Source organism: Lactuca serriola, chromosome 8 (genome assembly GCF_051521515.1).
Source record: "Lactuca serriola cultivar US96UC23 chromosome 8, Lser_US96UC23_V15, whole genome shotgun sequence".
Lineage (NCBI taxonomy): Eukaryota > Viridiplantae > Streptophyta > Magnoliopsida > Asterales > Asteraceae > Lactuca > Lactuca serriola.
The window spans coordinates 226,153,596-226,175,121 of record NC_136415.1 but is presented as its reverse complement, the minus strand read 5'-3'; the positions used below and the strand labels follow the sequence as shown (position 1 = coordinate 226,175,121).

At 36.9% G+C, this 21,526-nt stretch overlaps 1 protein-coding gene across 1 annotated transcript; it reads left to right on the top strand.

Annotated features, from left to right (window-relative positions):
• The first annotated feature begins 17,196 nt into the window (after nucleotides 1-17,196).
• On the top strand, nucleotides 17,197-20,062 carry LOC145070342 (lanC-like protein GCL2). The gene is made up of 6 exons (XM_079017278.1): nucleotides 17,197-17,565; nucleotides 17,699-17,877; nucleotides 18,010-18,121; nucleotides 18,210-18,326; nucleotides 18,396-18,710; nucleotides 19,580-20,062. Exons 1-6 carry the CDS (start codon nucleotides 17,395-17,397, stop codon nucleotides 19,916-19,918), a joined length of 1,233 nt encoding a protein of 410 aa, XP_078873404.1. The 5' UTR covers nucleotides 17,197-17,394; the 3' UTR covers nucleotides 19,919-20,062.
• The last annotated feature ends 1,464 nt before the right edge of the window (nucleotides 20,063-21,526 follow it).

The following is a 21,526-nucleotide window of genomic DNA, read 5'->3' as shown; positions in this document are numbered from 1 at the left end:
ATCACATGGTGTAGACACAATAACTTGTAATTGTGTCACAGGTTGGACACTTGAATTATAAGGACAATATATTTGGGTTTCCTATTAGCTAAGGTCATAAACACTTCCATAGGACCCACCTAAGACCACAAACTCAATCCTAGGAAGCACTTAGGCCGTGAGCACCATCAAATGGAGGAATCATGGCTGTGAACTACTTTCAATAAGCCACTTTGGCCGTAAACCACCTTAAGCCTTCAAGCATGGACCATGAACACCTTCCTAGGCCACCTTTAGGCCGTAAACCACCTTGAGTGGATCCCTTTTGGCCGTAAACCCCTTAGGGGGATTCCTTTGAGCATAAACCATAGTTTATGGTCCATTTGGATCGTGAACCTCTTCCAATTAAATGGTGTTCACGGTGGATGCAATTTGTAATGCGTAGATTTCCAATGCAAAACTTGGTTATTCATGTATTACCCAACTATAATCAAAGTAAGTATCTTATCAACCCCTTGTCCTATATTAGGGACCGTGAACCCCATTTCCTCATTCCACAACTCACATCTGCATTCTGTAAACCAACGAAAACTCTCCTAAGGCTTCATCCAAGTTCCAGGAACCATTCTCTTCATCACTCCTCCTAAGTTCTTGTAAGTGTTTTATGACTAGTAAAGGTTTCATATAATTAGCTATTTTAAAATCCAACTCACACATAAATTTATGTGTCTATAATCTTATACTAGCTAAAATTCTCAAGAGGTTCATTCAAACTCTTCAAGTGTTAGGACTTGAACTTCTCATCACCTCTCCAAAACACCCACCAAATCAATCCAAGGTGAGCTTTATACCCCTCTTTTTGATGTTTTAATGGTTTTGGGGGAGGATACAAGTCAAGGGTCTTGTGAAATTTTAGTATAATTTCTTGTTTATGCATGAATGATATGATTTATGTGCTTAAAGTAATGAACCCTATATATATATATATATATATATATATATATATATATATATATATATATATATATATATATATTGGTTCAAGAACTTGAGATTTTTAGCAAGTCTCAAGGTTTTGAACTATATATCAAAAAGTAGAAGTTAGAAACAAAAACTAATATGTTTATGAAATATAAATCATAAATTTTTATATCAATAATCATAAGGTTTTGCTCCAAAAATTGTTTAAACAAATTGTTAAACATAATATTTTGGAAATGGTTAAATTGGAATTTTAATGATATTTTGGGGATCATTTTCGGCCATATAAAATTACAAGGATTATTTTTGATTATGGGATAAAATTTGGGGAAATCATTGGACACCTAAATTTTAAAGGACCAAAAAATGAAATTTTTGGATAAACAATGGCCTTTTGAATATTTTCTCAAATGTAAGTCTAAAATGAACATTTTAGAAGAAATGGGCCATTTTCACACATTTCACCAAGTTTTGGTTACTTATGACACCTTTTTGGCAAATATGGGTCTTGCTTGATAATTTATAAAAAGAAGGGCTATTTTGCCAACGCCGATAATTTTGGGTCATATTTGATAATTATGATTCCAAGTAGTTATCCTCAATAAAAGAAAACGATAGACCTAGTCAACTAGCACAATTAATGTTATTTATTAAATAACGGATGTCCTCAATTTGCTCAAAAACCACTTGGTATTCTAGTTAGACGAATCTCCAATGTACATATATATATATATATATATATATATATATATATATATATATATATATATATATATATATTATTGTACGCCTAAAGTCCTGTAAACAATTATAACCAGAGTCTCCTGGTGGGAGAGCGGGAATTTGTGTATAGATCTATACAGGGTTGACAACCTGTACATTCATTGTTCGCTACAGCTAGACCGGCCAGTCTAGGGTGACAAATGTCTTTAATCGATCTGGACGCCTGAGAAATACCAAGACAAGCCTCCGTCATATTAGTATGGTTATAACGACTCACTAGAATACGATAATGTTATTTATGTAGGGAAAACCCTACAAATAAATTGGCATATTGTTTTAACTTCCCCTATGCATGGTAGTGATGGTCCGCATTTGTTGTGTTGACCGTCCACTCAACTTGCGCGAAAATGTCCACAATCGACTATTGATTTTTCACGCCTCTCTAGTCTTAGGGTTTTAAGACCACCATTTGTATATCAGAAAATATAGAATTTTCTGAAGTAAAAGATTTTATATGATTTTGAAAACGATAGACTAAAACACACACATGTAACTATACTCAATTGGAAACAGAACTCATGATTATTTTATACAAGAAAATACAGGATTTTCTAGAGTAAACGATTTCACAATTTCGAAAGACGATAAACTAAAGTACGCACATGCAAATATACTAGATTGAAAACAAGACTTACAACTGTTTTGATAAGAAAACACTAGAATTTTCTGGATTTCTAAACTATCAGAAAGTTTTATACGAAAATGCTTATGAACTCACCAACATATTTTATGTTGACGCTTTTCAAACGACTTGTATTCTTAGGAAATCAGTAAGTAAGTTAAAGGAACGCGGATTCAGGATTATTTTGCTATAGTTTGGAAATTTATTTACTTATGTTTCTTTTGTGTAAGTTGAAGAACAAATACAATATGTAAACAATGTAAGTTTGTTATCTCAATGTATGATGTTTGGGTTTGCTATGTTTCATTTATATTCAATTGTTATGATACTGCACAATGAAGTCACCCACCTCCAGACATTTCCATCGTCTGGTCCGGGGGTGTGACAAAACCCTAATTAGGGTTTGGAAAACCCTAATGGCATAAAACCCTAATTTTTGGGAATTGATCGGGACACACACGAGAATTATTTAATAAACTTAAAATATTAAATAATAATCATTGGCAAATTAACCTAAGGCAATATTGGACTTAATGGATTAAGTCCTTAATGGGTTAAGTAAGAAACACTTAACCCTAATCGTTATTTCATGTGTTTCACTTGGGCCCTGATTTGGGCCTTCTTATTGGACCTTGGTGGTTGGACTATTGATGGGCTATCCAAATTAAATAGACCAAAATAATTGGATGAGTTTTAGGGTAAGGCCCATGTGAAGGACTTGGGCCCAATTTGGAAAATTGGGCCATTGGTGGGCCATAACTAGGCCTTTATGACTATGTGGTATTAGGTCATGGGAATACCAAGAGGTTGGACTAGAATAATTGGATGGACCTTAAGGAAAGACCATGTAGAGGTTTGGGCCCAATTTGAAAAATTGGGCCATATGTTGGGCTTTGGCCCATTACTTGACTATTGGGCCTTTGGAGTGTGAGTTGGACCTTGGACTTGGAACCTAATTATTAATTGGGTATTGTTTGATGTTGGTAGTTCGGGAATCTGTCAACCAGCAGCTGGAGTTTCATCCGCGGGACTTTAGCAGTGACAAGTGAATTATCCTCACTATACTAAGGGGTCTAAGGCACCAAGGCCGACCCATTGGATATGATATCCTAGCAGTTGATAGTATGTTAAGTATGACTTAGTGTTGCATGCTAGTTGTTATGCCAGTTAGGTAGATATGTAGGACTACCTGTGCTGTTATGTGATTATCTGTATGCACATTAGTTGTGTTATATATTGACATATTATGTGGGATGGGTTGAGGTGATACTACTCCGTGCGGTAACCAATAAACCCGAGAGAATTACAAATAGGATTTGAGGGCCAGGTGGGGCATGCCAGACTCGTATTGTGGGCTCAGGAGCATTCCGAATATGAGCTGAGGGAGACTCGTACTATGGGCTCAGTGGCAATCCAGATAGGAGCATTCCAAATACGAGTTGAGGGAGACTTGTACTGTGGGCTTGGTGGCAATCTAGATGTGAGCATTCCAGATACGAGCTGAGGGCGACTTGTACTGTGGGCTCGGTGGCAATCCAGATGTGAGCTGTGGGCACAGAAGGCAATCCAGACTCACATTATGGGCCCAGGGGTATTCCAGTTTGTAAAGCTGTGGACCTAGTACATGTTGTTATTGGTATATGTGTTATGTGTAGTGTATCGGTATTTTGGGGGAACTCACTTAGCCTCGAGCTTACAGTTTCAGTTTATTGTTTCAGGTACATCAGACGATCGCAGGAAGGCAAGGGCGTGATCGTACAACTCCTCACATTTTATGACTATGTTTATGGGATACTTTGACATAGAACTGTTTTGAACTTAAATTGGTAATAACTGCTAGTTTATAAATGTTTTAAAAAGTTCAAATTTGGCCTGATTTTTATGGATGTTACAAAAGTCCACCCCCTCAACCACCCATCCTTGTTTCTCTTCCATGCCTATCCAACATCTCCTTTGGCCCTAACCTGATTTAGCTAAAACATTTTGAACATTTCACTTTTTAATACCGGTTTTTAATTTAAACCCATTTAAACATTTTTTTAGTTTAAAACCCTTTTTAACATATAGTACAATTTAAAAAAACCCATATATCCACTACAAGCTTTATATCACAAATTCAAATTCCCTTCTTCTTGATGATCATCACGAAATAAATTTTTTTATTCTTTTCATAAATCAACTCCTTTATTCAAAGTCTTTAGACCAGCAGTCCTTGGACCTGTTTGTTGTGTTTTCTATGCAACTATACACTAGACGGAAACGAAAACATTCAATAATTATCCTAAGTGTATATGCACCTTAGGATTCTATGTTTTACTATTATAGCAACGTACTTTTAAAATTGACTTATCAACCTATCAGAGAGGGATTAGAATACATACCTTAGACAAAATAAATTTGTCTTTATTGATGCTTGATTCCTTGATCTCTTGTTGCTCCTCGGAAGACTAGTACCCAATGAGAGTACCTCTAATGTTTCACACCCAAAATCCAAGAACCCTAAAACATATAAGAGAGAGGTTAAAGAGAGAGGGGGATCGGAATTTGCAGCCTTCCAGGAGGAGTATATGGATCAAGTTATGAGCTCCCCTATGCCTCTTTATATAGCTGAGCAGATGACAGGATAACCTTGATTTGAATCAATTAAATATTCAGATTTAATCAATATTCAAATCACTGCCTTATCTGTTGAATGTAACAATTCTGGAACCCTCCAAGGAGGCTCCCAAACCGTCCACGTAGAAGGGGTTCTAGAATGTCCCTTTGTTCAACTATTGAACAATTAACATTCAATCTTTGTACCTCAAGTTAATCCTAAATTAATTCCAAATTAATTTGAGCTAGTTATTAATTAAATTAGACAAAACTTCAAAAATCGTCCTTGTGGTTTCCGAAAATATCAAGTTTAGTCCTTAAGTTCAAAAAACCTCACAGATGGTCCCTGTGGTTTCAAAACTTTTAACAATTGGTTCTTCTGCCTAACTCTGTCAACTTTCTACCGTTAAGTGAGGGGCATTTTCATCATTTCAATACAAGGGACCATTTATGAGGTTTTCTCTATTTAAAAAAAAAGAAAAAAATATAATTATTTAATTAAAGGGCCCCACCCTCTCTCTCTCTCTCTCTCTCTCTCTCCACCGTATACCCCCACCTCCTTCTCCTTTTTCTTTTTACCCAAGATGAACGCTTCATCTTCTTTGTCTCTTCCTTCTTAATCAAAATTCCACATCTACCCACCAATCAGTTATATTCGATGCTAGTAATACCAACAAACCCGGATTTCACGAACTCAATCTGGGTTCCGCTGTTTCCCCCTTATGACCTGGACCAGTGCTAATCGACCCACCATCTTCTCCATACGACGACGGTATGTGGTGTCTATGTATGGCGGCTGTGGCGGCATTGTGCAGCAGCGCTGCTCTAGGGATTCTGCTAGTTCTTTTCTGCCTAATCTCGACGAGAAAGATGAGCGGGGGGAGGGGAGAATCCTGCTGGTGGTCGGTCGACACTTACGGTAGCGGGGATTGGTGTTGCTCGTCGAAACAGAGAGAAAGACGAGGTGGCAACCGGTGTTTCTTGGCGGAGGTGATGGCAAGTGGATGCTGGAATGGAGGCAATAGGTGGAAGGAAGCAGTGGTGTCGGGGTGTTTGATGATGGTGGGTCACGACAGGAGGAGGCGGAGAGGCTGCCACAGACGGCTATGGTGGCCCTCTTCGTTGGTGGAGTGAGAACCAGATAGAGGGAGTGAGTTTGGAGATGAAAAGGAGGTCGAGGGAAGAGATTCAGACGGCAGCAGTTGTGGCGGTGGTTGGGAATGGGAAAGTGGAGTCAATTTCTCCAATGTTGGGCTTGTTGAAAGTCAGAGGAGTACAAACTAACCATCACATTATGCTTTGATGCATCTCTTAGACCCACGAGAGAGAGAGAGGGTGGGGCCCTTTAATTAAATAATTATATATATATATATATATATATATATATTTTTTAAATAGAGAAAATCTCATAAATGGTCCCTGTGTATTGAAATGACGAAAATGCCCCTCACTTAACGGTAGAAAGATGACGGAGTTAGGCGGAAGGACCATTTGTTAAAAGTTTTGAAACCATAGGGAACATCTGTGAGGTTTTTTGAACTTAGGGACTAAACTTGATATTTTTGGAAACCACAGGGACCATTTTTGAAGTTTTGTCATTAAATTATTAAACATATAATAAATTAATAATCCTTTTCCTCAATCTCCTACTAGCATTTCTAGCTATTTTTGCTTTTAAGGGCAGCCCTAAAAGGGCTTTGCTATTATTCCCAAAGTTACACCAATTAGTTATAATATTGGACACCTATTTCGAACACTGCTGTCTTTAGATAAAAGGTCCCTGCTCAATAGGAAAAAACCATCAGACCTTTCTCAACAGGGTTGAATTCAGATTTAGTTGTGATAGTTGGAAACTTATATGAAGACTCCAAAGTATTGATGTGAATACCATATTAATGTGAAGGTTTATACTATCGAGTACGAGATGTAATTATTTGTGCTCATAATCTATCAAATAATTAAGCCTTTTAATTTATACTCCCACTTGTGATCAATCAAATAGATAAAAAGGTTACTTACATAATTTTTCGAATCTTTCATTTTGCATTCTATGATTTGTCATCTTCTTAATTCGATCTAACAAGTGATATGAGAGCAGGGTTGCTAAATCTTTGGGGGAATTTAATGTATGTTTTATTTCTAGATTTGAATTTGTTCTCACATATGTTATTTATTTCAATAAGTCAATTAGAAATTTTGTTTATGTTTTCAACAATCACGAAGGATTATAAAACTTCAACTTTGGTCAATTACACAAATATAGTTAGATGGGCCATTAGATCCCCAATGTTGCAACCTTAATGTTACAATCAGTGGACATATCGTATGGAATATTACCTAACTGGTTTAGATGAAGATCTTTAGCGTTAAATCGAAGAATGCCCCTTCACTTTAAATATTCAAAACAGATTTGATGTTGTGGTTGAAGTTGAAGTAGTTTTAACTGCAAACAAAAAGAAGACTGTGGATGATAAAAGGTGTATGCATGAACTTTGTGAAGGGTTTTACACACAAGAACTTTCCTATGTGCTCATACAAACCCTAATGCTTGGATCTAGGTTTCTCTATTGTACATGCATTGTATCCAAGACTTATAAACCCTAATCTAGCATACATATTTCAAAAATATCAAGATATACCAGATCTAGATGTTTACCTCTTGAACAATCTTGGATCTTCTTCTTCTTGGAGCTTAGAGTCACAAGTATAACTCCTCTAATGGCTTACAAACACCACACAAGAAAGAAGGCAATTATGAGAGAGGGATGAGATGTAAAAATCGGCCCTGGGGTTTTCTTGGAATCAACTGGCTGAAAATTGCATGTAAGGGTCTCTATTTATACTGTAGGCTGCTAGGGTTTCAGTCAAAACCCTAACAGACAACTTAATCACCAAGAAGCCCATGGGACCTTCTGGAATAAGGCATATGGACGAAATTATGATGGACTTTCATCATAATTTCGTTCACCCTTTAATCCATTAGGTTTCTCCAGCCCAAAAACCAACTATCACATATTCGACAGTTTAAGTCCCTATATTTAATTAATCTCTTTTAGCCATCAAATTAATTCCTAATTAATTTATGACTAATATTAATTAAATATTATGATTTCCCTTTTAATATAATAATCATATAATATATTAACAAATCATAATTTCCTCTCTCTCCATAAATTACCTAGTCAAGTTACTTTGGTGAAGGCAACCCAAAAGGACCATGCACAACTGGGTCAAGTACATACCAAATATAGTTATGGGCTTAGACACTAATACAACAGTCTCCCACTTGGATAAGTCTGATAACTATATCTCATATATGACTTCAGGATCCGGTTAGCAATCGTAGCTCTTATACGCTCCTGTCAACTCTGATAAAAAAATCTTGTCCTTTAGATAAGGGATCGTATAATCCTCTGTTCTAGATATCATGCTAACAATCACATGGATCATAGTCATACTTATTGTTCAGCACGTTGTTCCTCGATATCTGATTTGTTTGACATAGAACTTAGTTGAGCACATCAACTTTGTCCTGACCGGGCCCGACATATAAGTCAAACCAAATCATCAAGTTGCTAGATATCGCTTTTATCCTCTTGGAATAAAAGGAACAAATAAACTTCGACTCATATGCTCTTATTATTCACTGGCTAAATCATACACAACAATATGTTTTATAACATCAAGTTACTGGTGCGTTTACGCATTATCAATGCACAACCAACCAACAAATAATAACCATATATCTAGGTTTAAAGATTATATGATATTATCGTCTTGCGATCACTCATGACAAATTCCATGAAGTGATACCAGCAAGCGTGAGTTTATTCCAATGCTCAAATCACAATTCATAAGCACTCATGAACTTTGCAGCAAACCTTTGCCATGCCTAAAACCTTCTTGACAATCTACAAACAAATTCATGACAATCTTCTTTCATATCTACTTCCAACATATGAGCGACTGTGGACTGTTTGAATAATCTTATTATTCAGGAAGTCAAAACATGCAAAATTGAAACAATAGATAAATAATCAACACAAGATAGTAGCTTTACTCATAAATAATACACCTTTATTTATTCATCAAATGTCAAGTACAAATTATCTATTACATGTTTCCTATTTATCTAATCTAAACTTATATCGTCCTTCAGCCCTATGCTCCTCGCATGCCGCAAGTGCTTAACCCTACTCGGTCCCTTTGTAAGGGGATCTGCTAGGTTATCTTCTGATGATACCCTCTTCACCACGAGGAGTCCTTCTTCTACCCGATGTCTAATGAAGTGATATTTCCTGTCGATATGTCTGGATCTTCCATGACCCCTTGGTTCTTTGGTCAAGGCAACCGCATCTTCATTATCACGGAAAATCTCCATATGCTCCTTTATGGATGAAACAACTCCAATGTCTCCAATGAAGTTCTTCAACCATATTTCCTCTTTTGATGCTTCACTTGCCGCAATGTATTTTGATTCACACGTTGAATCAACTACCGTCTCTTGCTTGGAACTTTTCTAGGTCACTGCTCCTCCGTTAAGGGTAAAGATCCAGCCAGACTATGATCGGTAATTATCCCGATCCGTCTGAAAACTAGCGTCAATGTACGCTCGTACCCTTAAGTCATCACTCCCACCGAGGACTAGAAACGATTCCTTGGTCCTCCGAAGGTACTTAAGAATGTTCTTAACTACAGTCCAATGAGCTCTACCAGGGTTTCCCTGATATCTGCTGACCATGCTTAAAACGAAGGCCACATCAGGGTGAGTACAAGTCATAGCGTACATGATTGAGCCAACTGCGGAAGCGTAATGTACTCGGCTCATCTCAGCTATCTCTGCCTCTTTACTTGGGCTCTGAGTCTTACTCAGCTTGGTATTGCTTTGGATTGGTAACTCCATTTTCTTGGAATTTTCCATAGTAAAACGCTTTAGTACCTTATCAAAGTATGTATCCTGACTGAGTCCTATCAGTCTCTTACTCCTGTCTCTTACTATCCTTATTCCCAGAATATACACAGCTTCTCCGAGGTCCTTCATAGCGAAGCACTTCCCAAGCCATGACTTGACTTCCTGCAAGGTTGGGATGTTGTTTCCTATGAGTAGTATGTTATCGACATACAATACAAGGAAGCTTACTATACTCCCACTGGCTTTGACATATACACATGACTCATCTTCGCTTCGCAGAAAGCCAAAATCTTTGACCTTCTCATCGAAATAAAGATTCCATCTGCGAGACGCTTGCTTCAATCCATAAATGGATTTCTCAAGCTTACACACTCTATTGGGGTGCTTCGCATCGAAAAAACCCTCTGGCTGATTCATGTAAACATCCTCAGCCAACTTCCCATTAAGGAAAGTTGTTTTAACGTGCATCTGCCATATTTCATAGTCATGAAACGCAGCTATTGTGAGCATTACCCTAATAGACTTTATTTTGGCGACTGGTGAAAAGGTCTCATCATAGTCAACACCTGGAGTTTGAGTAAATCCCTTCGCAACCAATCGTGCTTTATAAGTGTGTACTTTCCCATCCATGTCTGTCTTCTTCTTGAAGATCCACTTGTACCCGATCGTATTAACAATCTGGTACATTATCAACCAAATTCCAAACTTGGTTGTCATACATAGACTGAATCTCACTGTCCATTGCCTCTTTCCATTTAGCAGACTCCGTGCCTGCCATGGCTTCCTTGTAGCTGCTAGGTTCGTCCAAATTTACTAGTGTACTATGACTAATAAATGTATCCCTTTCAGTAGTAATATGGAATCCATACAACTGGGGTGGAACACTAGCCCTATTGGAACGTCTAAGAGAGGAGGACTCGTCAATAGGTTCAACATGAGTTTCCTCCTCAGGTTGATCGCCAGTGTTAGAGGTTCCTTCATCGCTCGACTCTTGAAGCTCTTCAAGATCGATTTGCCTCCCACTGTCCCCTTGGCTTATGAGTTCTCTCTCTCTCTCTCAGAAAACCCCTCTCCTTGAAACGAATACAACATTGTCACTCGGTCTATAGAAGAGATAGCCAAAAGACGTTTGCGGGTAGCCGATGAAAATACATCGCTCACTATGAGGTTCAAGCTTGTCGTGAGTCTCTCGTCTTACGAAAGCCTCGCAACCCCAAACCTTGATATGTGCCAACAAGGGAGCTTTCCCTGTCCACATATCGTGAGGTGTTTTGGCAACCTTCTTTGTGGGAACTAGGTTAAGGATGTGGGCGACAGTCTCTAAGGCATACCCCCAAAAATATATTGGTAACGAAGCCCGACTCATCATAGAACGAACCATGTCCAACAAAGTTCGATTACGTCTCTCAGCCACACCATTCAATTGTGGCGTCCTCGGAGGCGTCAATTGCGAAACAATTCTGCATTCCTTTAGATAGTCGTGAAACTCAAGACTTAGGTACTCTCCTCTTCGATCAGATCGAAGCATCTTGATTTTCCTGGCCAGCTGATTCTCCACTTCATTCTTAAACTCTTTGAACTTTTCAAAGATTTTTGACTTGTGTTGGATTAAGTAGATATAACCATATCTGCTATAATCATCCGTAAAAGTCACGTAGAAGCGACACTCATCCCTTGGGGTGGATCTAAAGGGCCCACATACATCTGTGTGTATGAGATCCATTAGACCTTCACCCCTTGCATAAGTGCCAGTAAAGGGTGACCTGTTCATCTTCCCAAGTAAACAAGACTCACACATGTCATCGTCCCTAAGGTCGAATGACTCCAACACTCCATCCTTTTGGAGTTGGGCTATGCGTTTCTTGTTGACATGGCCAAGGCGACAATTCCACAAGCATGCTTTGTCCAAACTATTGAACGCATCAGTACTCAACATATCATTTCCTAAGTTGTCTAAAACCAACACAGATTCATATATTCCATTACAAGGTAGTGCATTAAAATAGAAAAAACATCAAGATAAACATTAATAGAATCATTACTATTGTCAAATGAATATCGAAACCCTTGTCTATATAATCCATGAAAAGAAATGATGTTCCTTGGCATATCTGGCGAATAACAACAATTATTTAAATCAAACCCTAACCCATTACTCAACACTAAGGAATAAACTCCGATCTTGGTAACTGGCGACGATCTTCTTTTTTTCATGACCAAGTTTATCCTTCCATGCTCCACTTCCCTACTTTCTCTTAGGCCTTGAAAATTAGAACAAATGTGGAAGCCACATCCAGTATCAAGAATCCATGAAGTAGCAAGTGATGAGTTATTAGATTTAAATGAATACATACCTGCAAAGGTGGGCTTTATCTTCCCATCCTTAATATCTTGCATATATTTAGGGCAACTTCGTTTCCAGTGGCCCTTCTTATGGCAGTAAAAGCACTCTGCATCCTTTGGGACAAAAGACGGCTTAGCGGAACCAACTTTGGTCCCACTAGAAGAGGAACCATCTTGGGACTTTCCCTTTTGGTGGCTCTTAGAAGGAGCCTTCCTCTTCTTACCCTTTCCTTGCCCAATTGCCAATACAGGGGTCGATTAAGTAGGAGTAGATGTAATGGATTTATCCTTTAGGTTGCACTCAACAGTCCTCAACAACCCTTGAAGCTTGCTCAAAGCGACCTCTTCTTTGTTCATGTGGTAGGTCATTCTGAACTGGTTGTAGCACGGAGGCAAGGAGTGGAGGATGATGTTGATAGCCAAATCCTCATCAAAGTTAACATTTAACTTAAGAAGACGATCAACATACCTTTGCATCTTTTACAGATGCGAGGTTAGGGATTCTCCACTCCCCATCCTAGCGGTGATCATGTTAGTGATGATCTCATAGCGCTCTTGCCTCGCGCTTTGGTGATACCTATCCATTAAATCTTGATGCATCTCGAATGGATACATGTCCTCATAGGACTTTTGGAGTTCTGCATTCATAGTCGCGAGCATGATGCAATGAACCTTCGTAGCATCACGTTCATGTGCCTCAAAGGTAGGGATTTCTTCAGCAGTGGCAGTTTCTGGATTGATATTTTCAAGCTTCTCGTCGAGTACATATTCTTTGTCCTCATAGCGAGTGATCATTCGAATGTTTCAGATCCACTCGTTGAAGTTGTTGCCATTAAAGATCACTTTCCCACATAAACCCATGAGTGAGAATCCACCAGTAGCTGCAGGAGTGTTGTTGTTGTTTGCGTTAGACATCTGAAAATAGAAAAGGACAAGTTTGATTAGAATGAATCCCCAATTAATCACCCAAATGAGAAATTAGGGCTAGGATCCAACAACATTATATACAACTTAGAAAAGGGATGTCGTAATCTAAAAGCAAATAACTTGAAGGTAAGTGAATGACGATTCACTAATTTTCCACCATGAAAAACTAAAGAAAATTATGTTTTAAATGTTTTGAAAACTCCTAGATCTTTGAGATTCATTGAACTTTTCAATGGCATGTTTAAATCTTGATATGCCCTTCAAGTTTGTGACTGGGATACCGAGGATCACAAACAAGGTGTGAATAACCATGCGAATCAACATGGTGCACTCAATGTCACTATCACCTAATCAATGTGCCAGTTAGTCACACACGCCCCATTGATCTATGATAAATATCGAGCCACCCTTCGCCACCAATGTCAACCCTAAATTAGTGTGTCGGTTAACCACACACGCTCCATTAACGTTTGACAAGGGTATGAAGTGTAATTCCATGGAATAGCATCATTTTGACATTTTACCCTAAATTAACTAAGATTGGGAATTTGAAAAACATTTAGTTACTTGTAATATTCATTATACTTATACTGAGGAATTAAATGCCCTATCCAATCCGTTTGACTAACGACCCTCCACCAATCAAGGAAGCGGTGGGTGAGAGTGGACACCCATTAAGTGCCATTTTATAGGCAATAACCTTATACCCCCCTTATAGACCGACTTCGTGAATGAGGCGTACTAGCGATAAGAGTAGCTTATTCTTATATATATATATATATATATATATATATATATATATATATATATATATATTAATCTTATAATAAATAAAGTATAATGTTGAATTTTAAACTTGTAAAATTCTAAGGGTTTGAAATTTAAATAATTCAAAATTAAACTTTTAATAAAAAATTTAAATTCCAAAACTTGAGGGGCGAGTTTTTGAACTTTTCAAAACATAAAGGATCAAATAACAAATAATATAAATTAAACAATTAATTTGGTGATTATCTATATTTGACCTAATCCAATTTCATGCAAGATAATAGATCAATTAATTCAAATAATCAAATTTTATCATATAAAGAATTTATTATTTAACTAATTGGTAATTATCTTTTTTTTGGTAAGGATAATCTCAAAATAATAATAAAATTTAGATTTTATCATACAAAAACAGTTTTGACAGTTATCCTTAAGAAAAACAACATAAAATCCCGAAAATCTTTCTGTCTGACAGCTAAACTCGTCGAGTCCACATTGGAACTCGTCGAGTTCATCAGGCAGTTAGCAAAAGAAAAAAAAACGATTTCAAAGCTTGAACAAATAAACAAGGCATCAATACAATAGAAACAAAACATAGCTCTGATACCACAGATGAGTTTTACACACAAGAACTTTCCTATGTGCTCATGCAAACCCTAATGGTTGGTTCTAGGTTTCTCTATTGACATGCATTGTATCCAAGACTTACAAACCCTAATCTAGCATACATATTTCGAAAATATCAAGATATACCAGATCTAGATGTTTACCTCTTGAACAATCTTGGATCTTCTTCTTCTTGGAGCTTAGAGTCACAACTGTAACTCCTCTAATGGCTTACAAACACCACACAAGCAAGAAGGCAATTATGAGAGAGGGATGAGATTCAAAAATCGGCCCTAAGGTTTTCTTGGAATCAAGTGGCTGAAAATTGCATGTAAGGGTCTCTATTTATACTGTAGGATGCTAGGGTTTTAGTCAAAACCCTAACAGACAGCTTAATCACCAAGCAGCCCATGGAACCTTCTGGAATAAGGCCTATGGAAGAAATTATGATGAACTTTCATCATAATTTTGTTCACCCTTTAATCCATTAGGTTTCCCCAGCTTAAAAACCAACTATCACACATTTGACAGTTTAAGTCCCTATATTTAATTAATCTCTTTTAGCCACCAAATTAATTTATAATTAATTTATGACTAATATTAATTAAATAATATGATTTCCCTTTTAATATATTAACAAATCATAATTTCCTCTCTCTCCATAAATTACCTTGTCAAGTTGCTTTGGTGAAGGCAACCCAAAAAGACCATGCACAACCGGGTCAAGTACATACCAAATATAGTTACGAGCTTAGACACTAATCTAACACTTTGTTGTGGACTTCCGTCAAATGTGGACTCTCATGATATGCGAGAATATAGTGGGATGGGACGTAGACTTAGACTATCCCATATACCCTTCACAAAGGACGTCCGTGGCAACAATGACAACCCACCACAACCGTGCACACCATTCTGTGTATGTCGTGGTGGTTTTGGCATTGTGAATTGTGGTTACCACCACAATGTAGGACGACCAATCATCTTTCTTATATTCTCTCTTCTATACTCTCTTTTCCTACAAGTGTTTGTTGTTTGTGATATGTACACTAAAGTTGGTTTAGAAAAAATGATGATGAGGTGGAAGGAGATAAAGGCCGAGGTGAAAGGAAACTACGGCCATGGCCATGGTACCCATACTAGATATTTTTTTGAATGGCTAACAATTCTTAGCAAAAAAAGGCCTAAGCAAAGAGCTCAAACAATTACTAGAAAATAAAATAGGAAACATACACGAGTTAAACTAGTCATTTTTGCTAAGATTTGATATATCATTAATCTAACTGAACATGAAAATATTAATGTCATCCACTATTTTCATGATTGCTTACCGTTTAATCTCGAAGACAATGTCATCCCGAGCTTTCTATATAAACCATAAAGTTGTGTACACAAGAGAGAGTCTCAATTTCTTAATTTTAACTCCACCCATGCACGAATTTACTATAACAACCAACTCTGAACAAGTCAATGGCTCCCGAAGGAGAATAGAAGACCACTCTAACAACCAATTCCACAAAGAAAGTATGATCCATATCTTCCTCCATGGAGTGATAAAAAGGACATAAAATCAAATTCATCACAATCCCTCTCTTTAATAAGTTTGCATAAGTTGTTATTCTATTATTTAACCACCGCCACACAAAACAATTGATATTTAAGAGAGTAAATTTCTGAAATCGTCCCTATGGTTTGGTCAAAATTATACGTTTGATTCCTAACTTTTTTTTTTTTTGCAAACAGATTGTCCCTATGGTTTAATTTTATTGTGTTTTTTGTATCTATGGTTTGGTCAAAATTGCACGTTTGTCTCTAACTTTATGTATGTAACGGACGAAAAACGCAACAAAATCAAACCACAGGGACGATCCGGGTGAAAAAAAAGGTTAGGGACCAAACGTGCAATTTTGATTAAACCATAGGAACAATTCGAGTAATTTACTCTATTTAAGGGGACCCATTTGATCAAACTAAACACAATTACATCGACTCTTGAATCTGCTATAATATTTCTAACATCTTTCACCGAGAAAGAGCCACCACTTTCGCCTACTTACTGCCACATATCACACCTACTTGCAAATCCAATAGATCTATAAAACAGAAAATTAATCAGCCTCTCTCTCTCTCTCTCTCTCTCTCTTCTCTCTCTCTCTCTCTCTCTAAAGTTGTCTTGCCCAATTCTAGCACCACCGCGAGTCCAAAACAACTCCATCAACAAAATTTTCCATATTACCAAATAGTCATTGTTTGTCTCAATTCCATATAAGTTTGGACAATCTTTTGAAGTCACGTCTCCAACATCAAATGTCTTTCCAAAAAAATATTCTATCGCAAAGACCCACCACTCTTTTAAATAGATCAACGAAAAGTTACACCTTCATCATCCAACTCCATATCTATCTTAGAGATATTTGACCACTTGTTTTATAGATTTCTTTGCAAAGTTTTACCCATTAATATCATTAATAAGTTTGAGATTATGAATAAAATGTATACAAGAGCACCAAAAGGAGTCATACCCGCTTGCCACCATCACTTGGCAAGAGCCAAGTTGGCCGAGCTAGATGATCTCACCGGATTAGCTTTACAACATTCTATAGGGGCTGAAATTGATATAAGCTAAAAGTTTAGGGCGTAGGAGTAAAATACAAGAAAGATGCTTCTTGGGAAAATCCATTCAAACTTCAAAGAGACACCATGGCAAAGAGGATCCTTCTGTCATGTTTACCGCAATCTCAGCTAAAGCTTCGATGGTCTACGCGTGTCTCGTCATTGATGATTTCAGTCAAACGGTCCATTCGTGGCGGCTATGTTATCTCCTTCAAAACTATCATCGTCTCAGATTCTCTGAACCATCAGAATCCCAGCAAAGAAAATGACAGACCGATACTTTAAGAATTTCATGTCAGATTTTGTTCAGGAGAAAGCAACAGTACCAGGAATCGACGAAGATAAGCAAGAAGATTCTTTGTTGAAGCTTCTTGCTTTGCCTTACCCCACTCTCTCCGAGAAACTCAAACGAGCCGCTTTAGATCTCAAAGAAACAGTAATTTCTCTCTCTCTCTCTCTCTCTCTCTCTCTCTCATTATGTTTGTATGTATGTTTAATTTTGAAGCATTTGATGAACAATGCGAGTAAAACTGGTAAGCTCACCAGGTGTTTGTGAAAATGCCTCACAGATAGTGGTGAAGACATGGGGCTTTACAGGGCAAGATATCAAAGACTTTTCCCTATATCGAGGCTCTCTTGGAACTGCTTTCTTGCTTTTGAAATCCTATCAAGTTACCAACAACAAAAACGATCTTGATCTCGCTTCTGAGATTATCAAAGCTTGCGATTCCTCTTCTTCCAGTTCCAGGTTCGCTATTGTATCATGATTATGATCCATTTACGTCACACTTTTCTCGCATCTAGCATCAAAAAGCTCACTCAAAATTCAACTTTTTGACCCTTAAAATGGGTATATGATGTTCTTGGAGATACTTTGTAGGGTTGTGTCTTTTTTATTGGGACGCGTTGGAGTTTGTGCACTTGGTGCTGTTGTTGCAAAGCACCAAGGCAATGAGGAAATGGTTGATTACTATTTAACCCAATTTAAAGAGGTAAAAATATTATATTTCAATTTCTTCCCAAATGGTATACATATATGTAACTTATATAATAATATGATTCAATTGATTTTGGTAACAGATCAAGTTAAGTGAAGATGTACTAGATGAAGTAATATTTGGTAGAGCTGGATACTTATCAGCATGTCTCTTTCTTAACAAAAACTTAGGCCATGAAACAATTCCATCTTCCCATACTGTAAGTTTGCCATTCTCAGATGCTTTAACTTTTTTCATTTCGAATACTGACAATTTATTAAATCAAAAGGGTGTAGTTATCGATAAGATGATTGAGAATGGAAGAAAATTGGGTTCAAAGGGAAAATGCCCTTTGATGTTTGAGTATAAAGGTGAGAGGCAGTGGGGAGTTGCACATGGGTTAGCTGGGATCTTGAATGTCTTAATGCATTTTGAACTTAAATCGGATGTGGTTTTGGATGTGAAGGAGACTCTTAAGTATATGATTAAGAATCGTTTTCCAAGTGGAAATTACCCAAAACAAGAAGATATGAAAAGTGATCATCTTGTTTATTGGTGTCATGGAGCATCTGGAGTTGCCCTCACACTAGTTAAAGCAGCCGAGGTAACAAAAATATTAAATAAATAGTAACCATTCTTGTGAGATTTTGTATCGTTATCTTTTTTTTTAATGAAAATTTGTTGTTTTTGACCTTTAGTGATGATTTGGCACTAACGGCTGACAGTTTGACATGACTCAACTGTTGTTGACATGACATGACAAGACATGCCAGACTTATTAAAACATCTTTATTAAAAAGTAACCGAGTTTCAACTTTATTCCATCGTTGAAAAGTTAAAAAGTTTCAACATTTTCACAATGTTACAACAAAAGTGAAACTTGGTTACTAATTAATGAAACTGTTCCAATATATAACTTGTCATTTCATGATGAAATAAGAAACAAGTTTTAGCTATTGCCACTTCATCACTAACATTTCAAAGTTAATAAAAATTGAACAAAAAGATGCAATATTTCACCAATACTGAAATTTGAATCGTTAATTTTTGAAAAAGGTACCGAAGTGGAAAACGTATGTAACTTAGTTACTATTAAGTGACATTGCCCCTACTAAAAAACTTAGGGCTAAATTCAAGAAATAGCAAACACACTTTCATTTATTTGTGTATTATAGATACTACTTTCATAACTTTCTTATTACAACATTATACTTTTAATTATCTTTTTCATATTAATATTAAGGTATTATACTTTCAAAAAACTACTCAATTATAGCACTACAATTTCATTTTTTTTTCTTACGACAACGTTAAAGTTTCGAAAAATCTACTCGATTATAGCAGTGAAAATTGCTTTCTATTTGGTCGACATTGCTATAATTGGATAATAGATTTCCAAACTACAATGTTGTAACAAAGAGAAATGAAAGTAGATGCTATTTCTTACATTTAACCTTAAAACTTAATAATTAGGTTTTTGAAGATAAAGAATTTCTTGAAGCGGCAATCGATGCATCCAAAGTCGTGTGGGACCGTGGGTTACTAAAAAAAGTCGGAATTTGTCATGGGATAAGTGGGAATGCGTACGTGTTTCTCTCTCTTTATAAAATGACAGGAAGCGTGGAGTTTTTACACAAGGCGAAGGCGTTTGCGTGTTTTTTACTTGATAAATCTCACAAACTCATATCGGAAGGCGAAATGCATGGAGGTGATAATCCATACTCCTTGTTTGAAGGAATTGGAGGCATGGCCTATCTCTTCCTTGATATGACCGATCCGACTAATGCTAAATTCCCTACCCATGAAGTTTGAAAAATGTTGTACTTCGTATAGATGGTGTAGTTTATGTGGGTTTAATAAAATAGTTTTGCATTTATGTAGTGTTAAATACGAGAAATAATAATGTGTTTTTATGTATCTGTGTATTATAGTATGCTCTTTTTATTTGTCTGCAAATGGTTATTTTTCTAACTCTTGTCAGATATGAGCATCATGTAAGATGTAAATAGGATATCAAACACAATATCCTTTATAGGTCATTGTTATGTACGATGTAAATCAGATATCCAACACAATATCCTTTATAGGTCATTGTTATAGATCACAAGGAGACAAATACCCATAAGGTATTTTCATAAATATTTATAAATTTTGATGATATACGCTTGAATTTCTTTATTCCTTGTAACATCCGTCAACTGAATGTTACAATAAAGAGTAAATTACACGAATGGTCCCTATGGTTTGGGGTATTTTGTGTGTTTGGTCTCTAACTTATTTTTTTAACTCGGAAAGTCTTTACTGTTTGTTTTTGTTATGCGTTTGGTCCCTGCTGTTTGTTTTCATAGGTAAGGTGAGGGATGGGGTTGTGGGTATGTTTATTTAAATAAATTAAAAAAACAAGAGCAAAATAGTCTTTTTAGGTAAGACAGGGACCAAACACGTAACAAAAACAAACAGTAGAGACCTTTCAAGTTAAAAAAATAAGTTAGGGACCAAACACGTAAATTACCCTAAACCATAGGGACCATTCGTGTAATTTACTCTACAATAAACGAATTTCATGTAATTATAAATAAGTACTATGTTCTTATATACTAGTTCAATATTATAATGTGTGGAATTTATACAATTATATTATGCAAAATGCACTTACACTTCACGTTCTTTCCTCTAACCAAATAAATAGGGGCGTTGATGTACAAACCTACGTATGGCCATACACATGCACAAAGGGCCTAAAACAATGGAGCCAATACTCCACTGCCAACCAAAATCAAAATTTCCGGCCACCCATCACTAAAAGCACAAAACTCCATCTAACTTTTCACATTTTGATTCATAATCACCACAACCACCACCACCACCACCATGGGCGTAGTTAGCGAGGGAAAAGGCTATAGTGGTTTTGTCCGATGCATGTGTTGGTGTTGCTGTCTCCTCTTACTTGTAATCATCATCTCCGGTGGCTTCGCGTATTACATCTACTCCGCTGAGGACCCTAAGCCACCGGTATATGACATCCAATCATTCACTGTCAACACCCTCGACCTTGAAGACGATTCAACTCTCAAAACGGAGTTTGTGGTTATCTTTAAGATCGAAAATCCGAATGAAAAAATCGGATTCGTATACGGGAAAAAGAACAACGTATCTTTACTTTTTGATGATGAGATCATATCATGTGGACAGCTGCCTGCTTACAAGCAAGGTCCTGCCAACACGACAGTACTAGAAGTCACGTTGGCAGGAACAAGCCCAGATGAATCAAGCACCTATCAAGATATTGTGCAAAATGGTAAAGAAAAAGGAGTAGGGATGGAATTTGTAGTGAAAATGTCGGTGCCGATGAAATTTTATGTGGGTAATGTGGGTGATGTTGCTCGCAAGGAAGTTATTGCATCGATTTCGTGTGGTTTG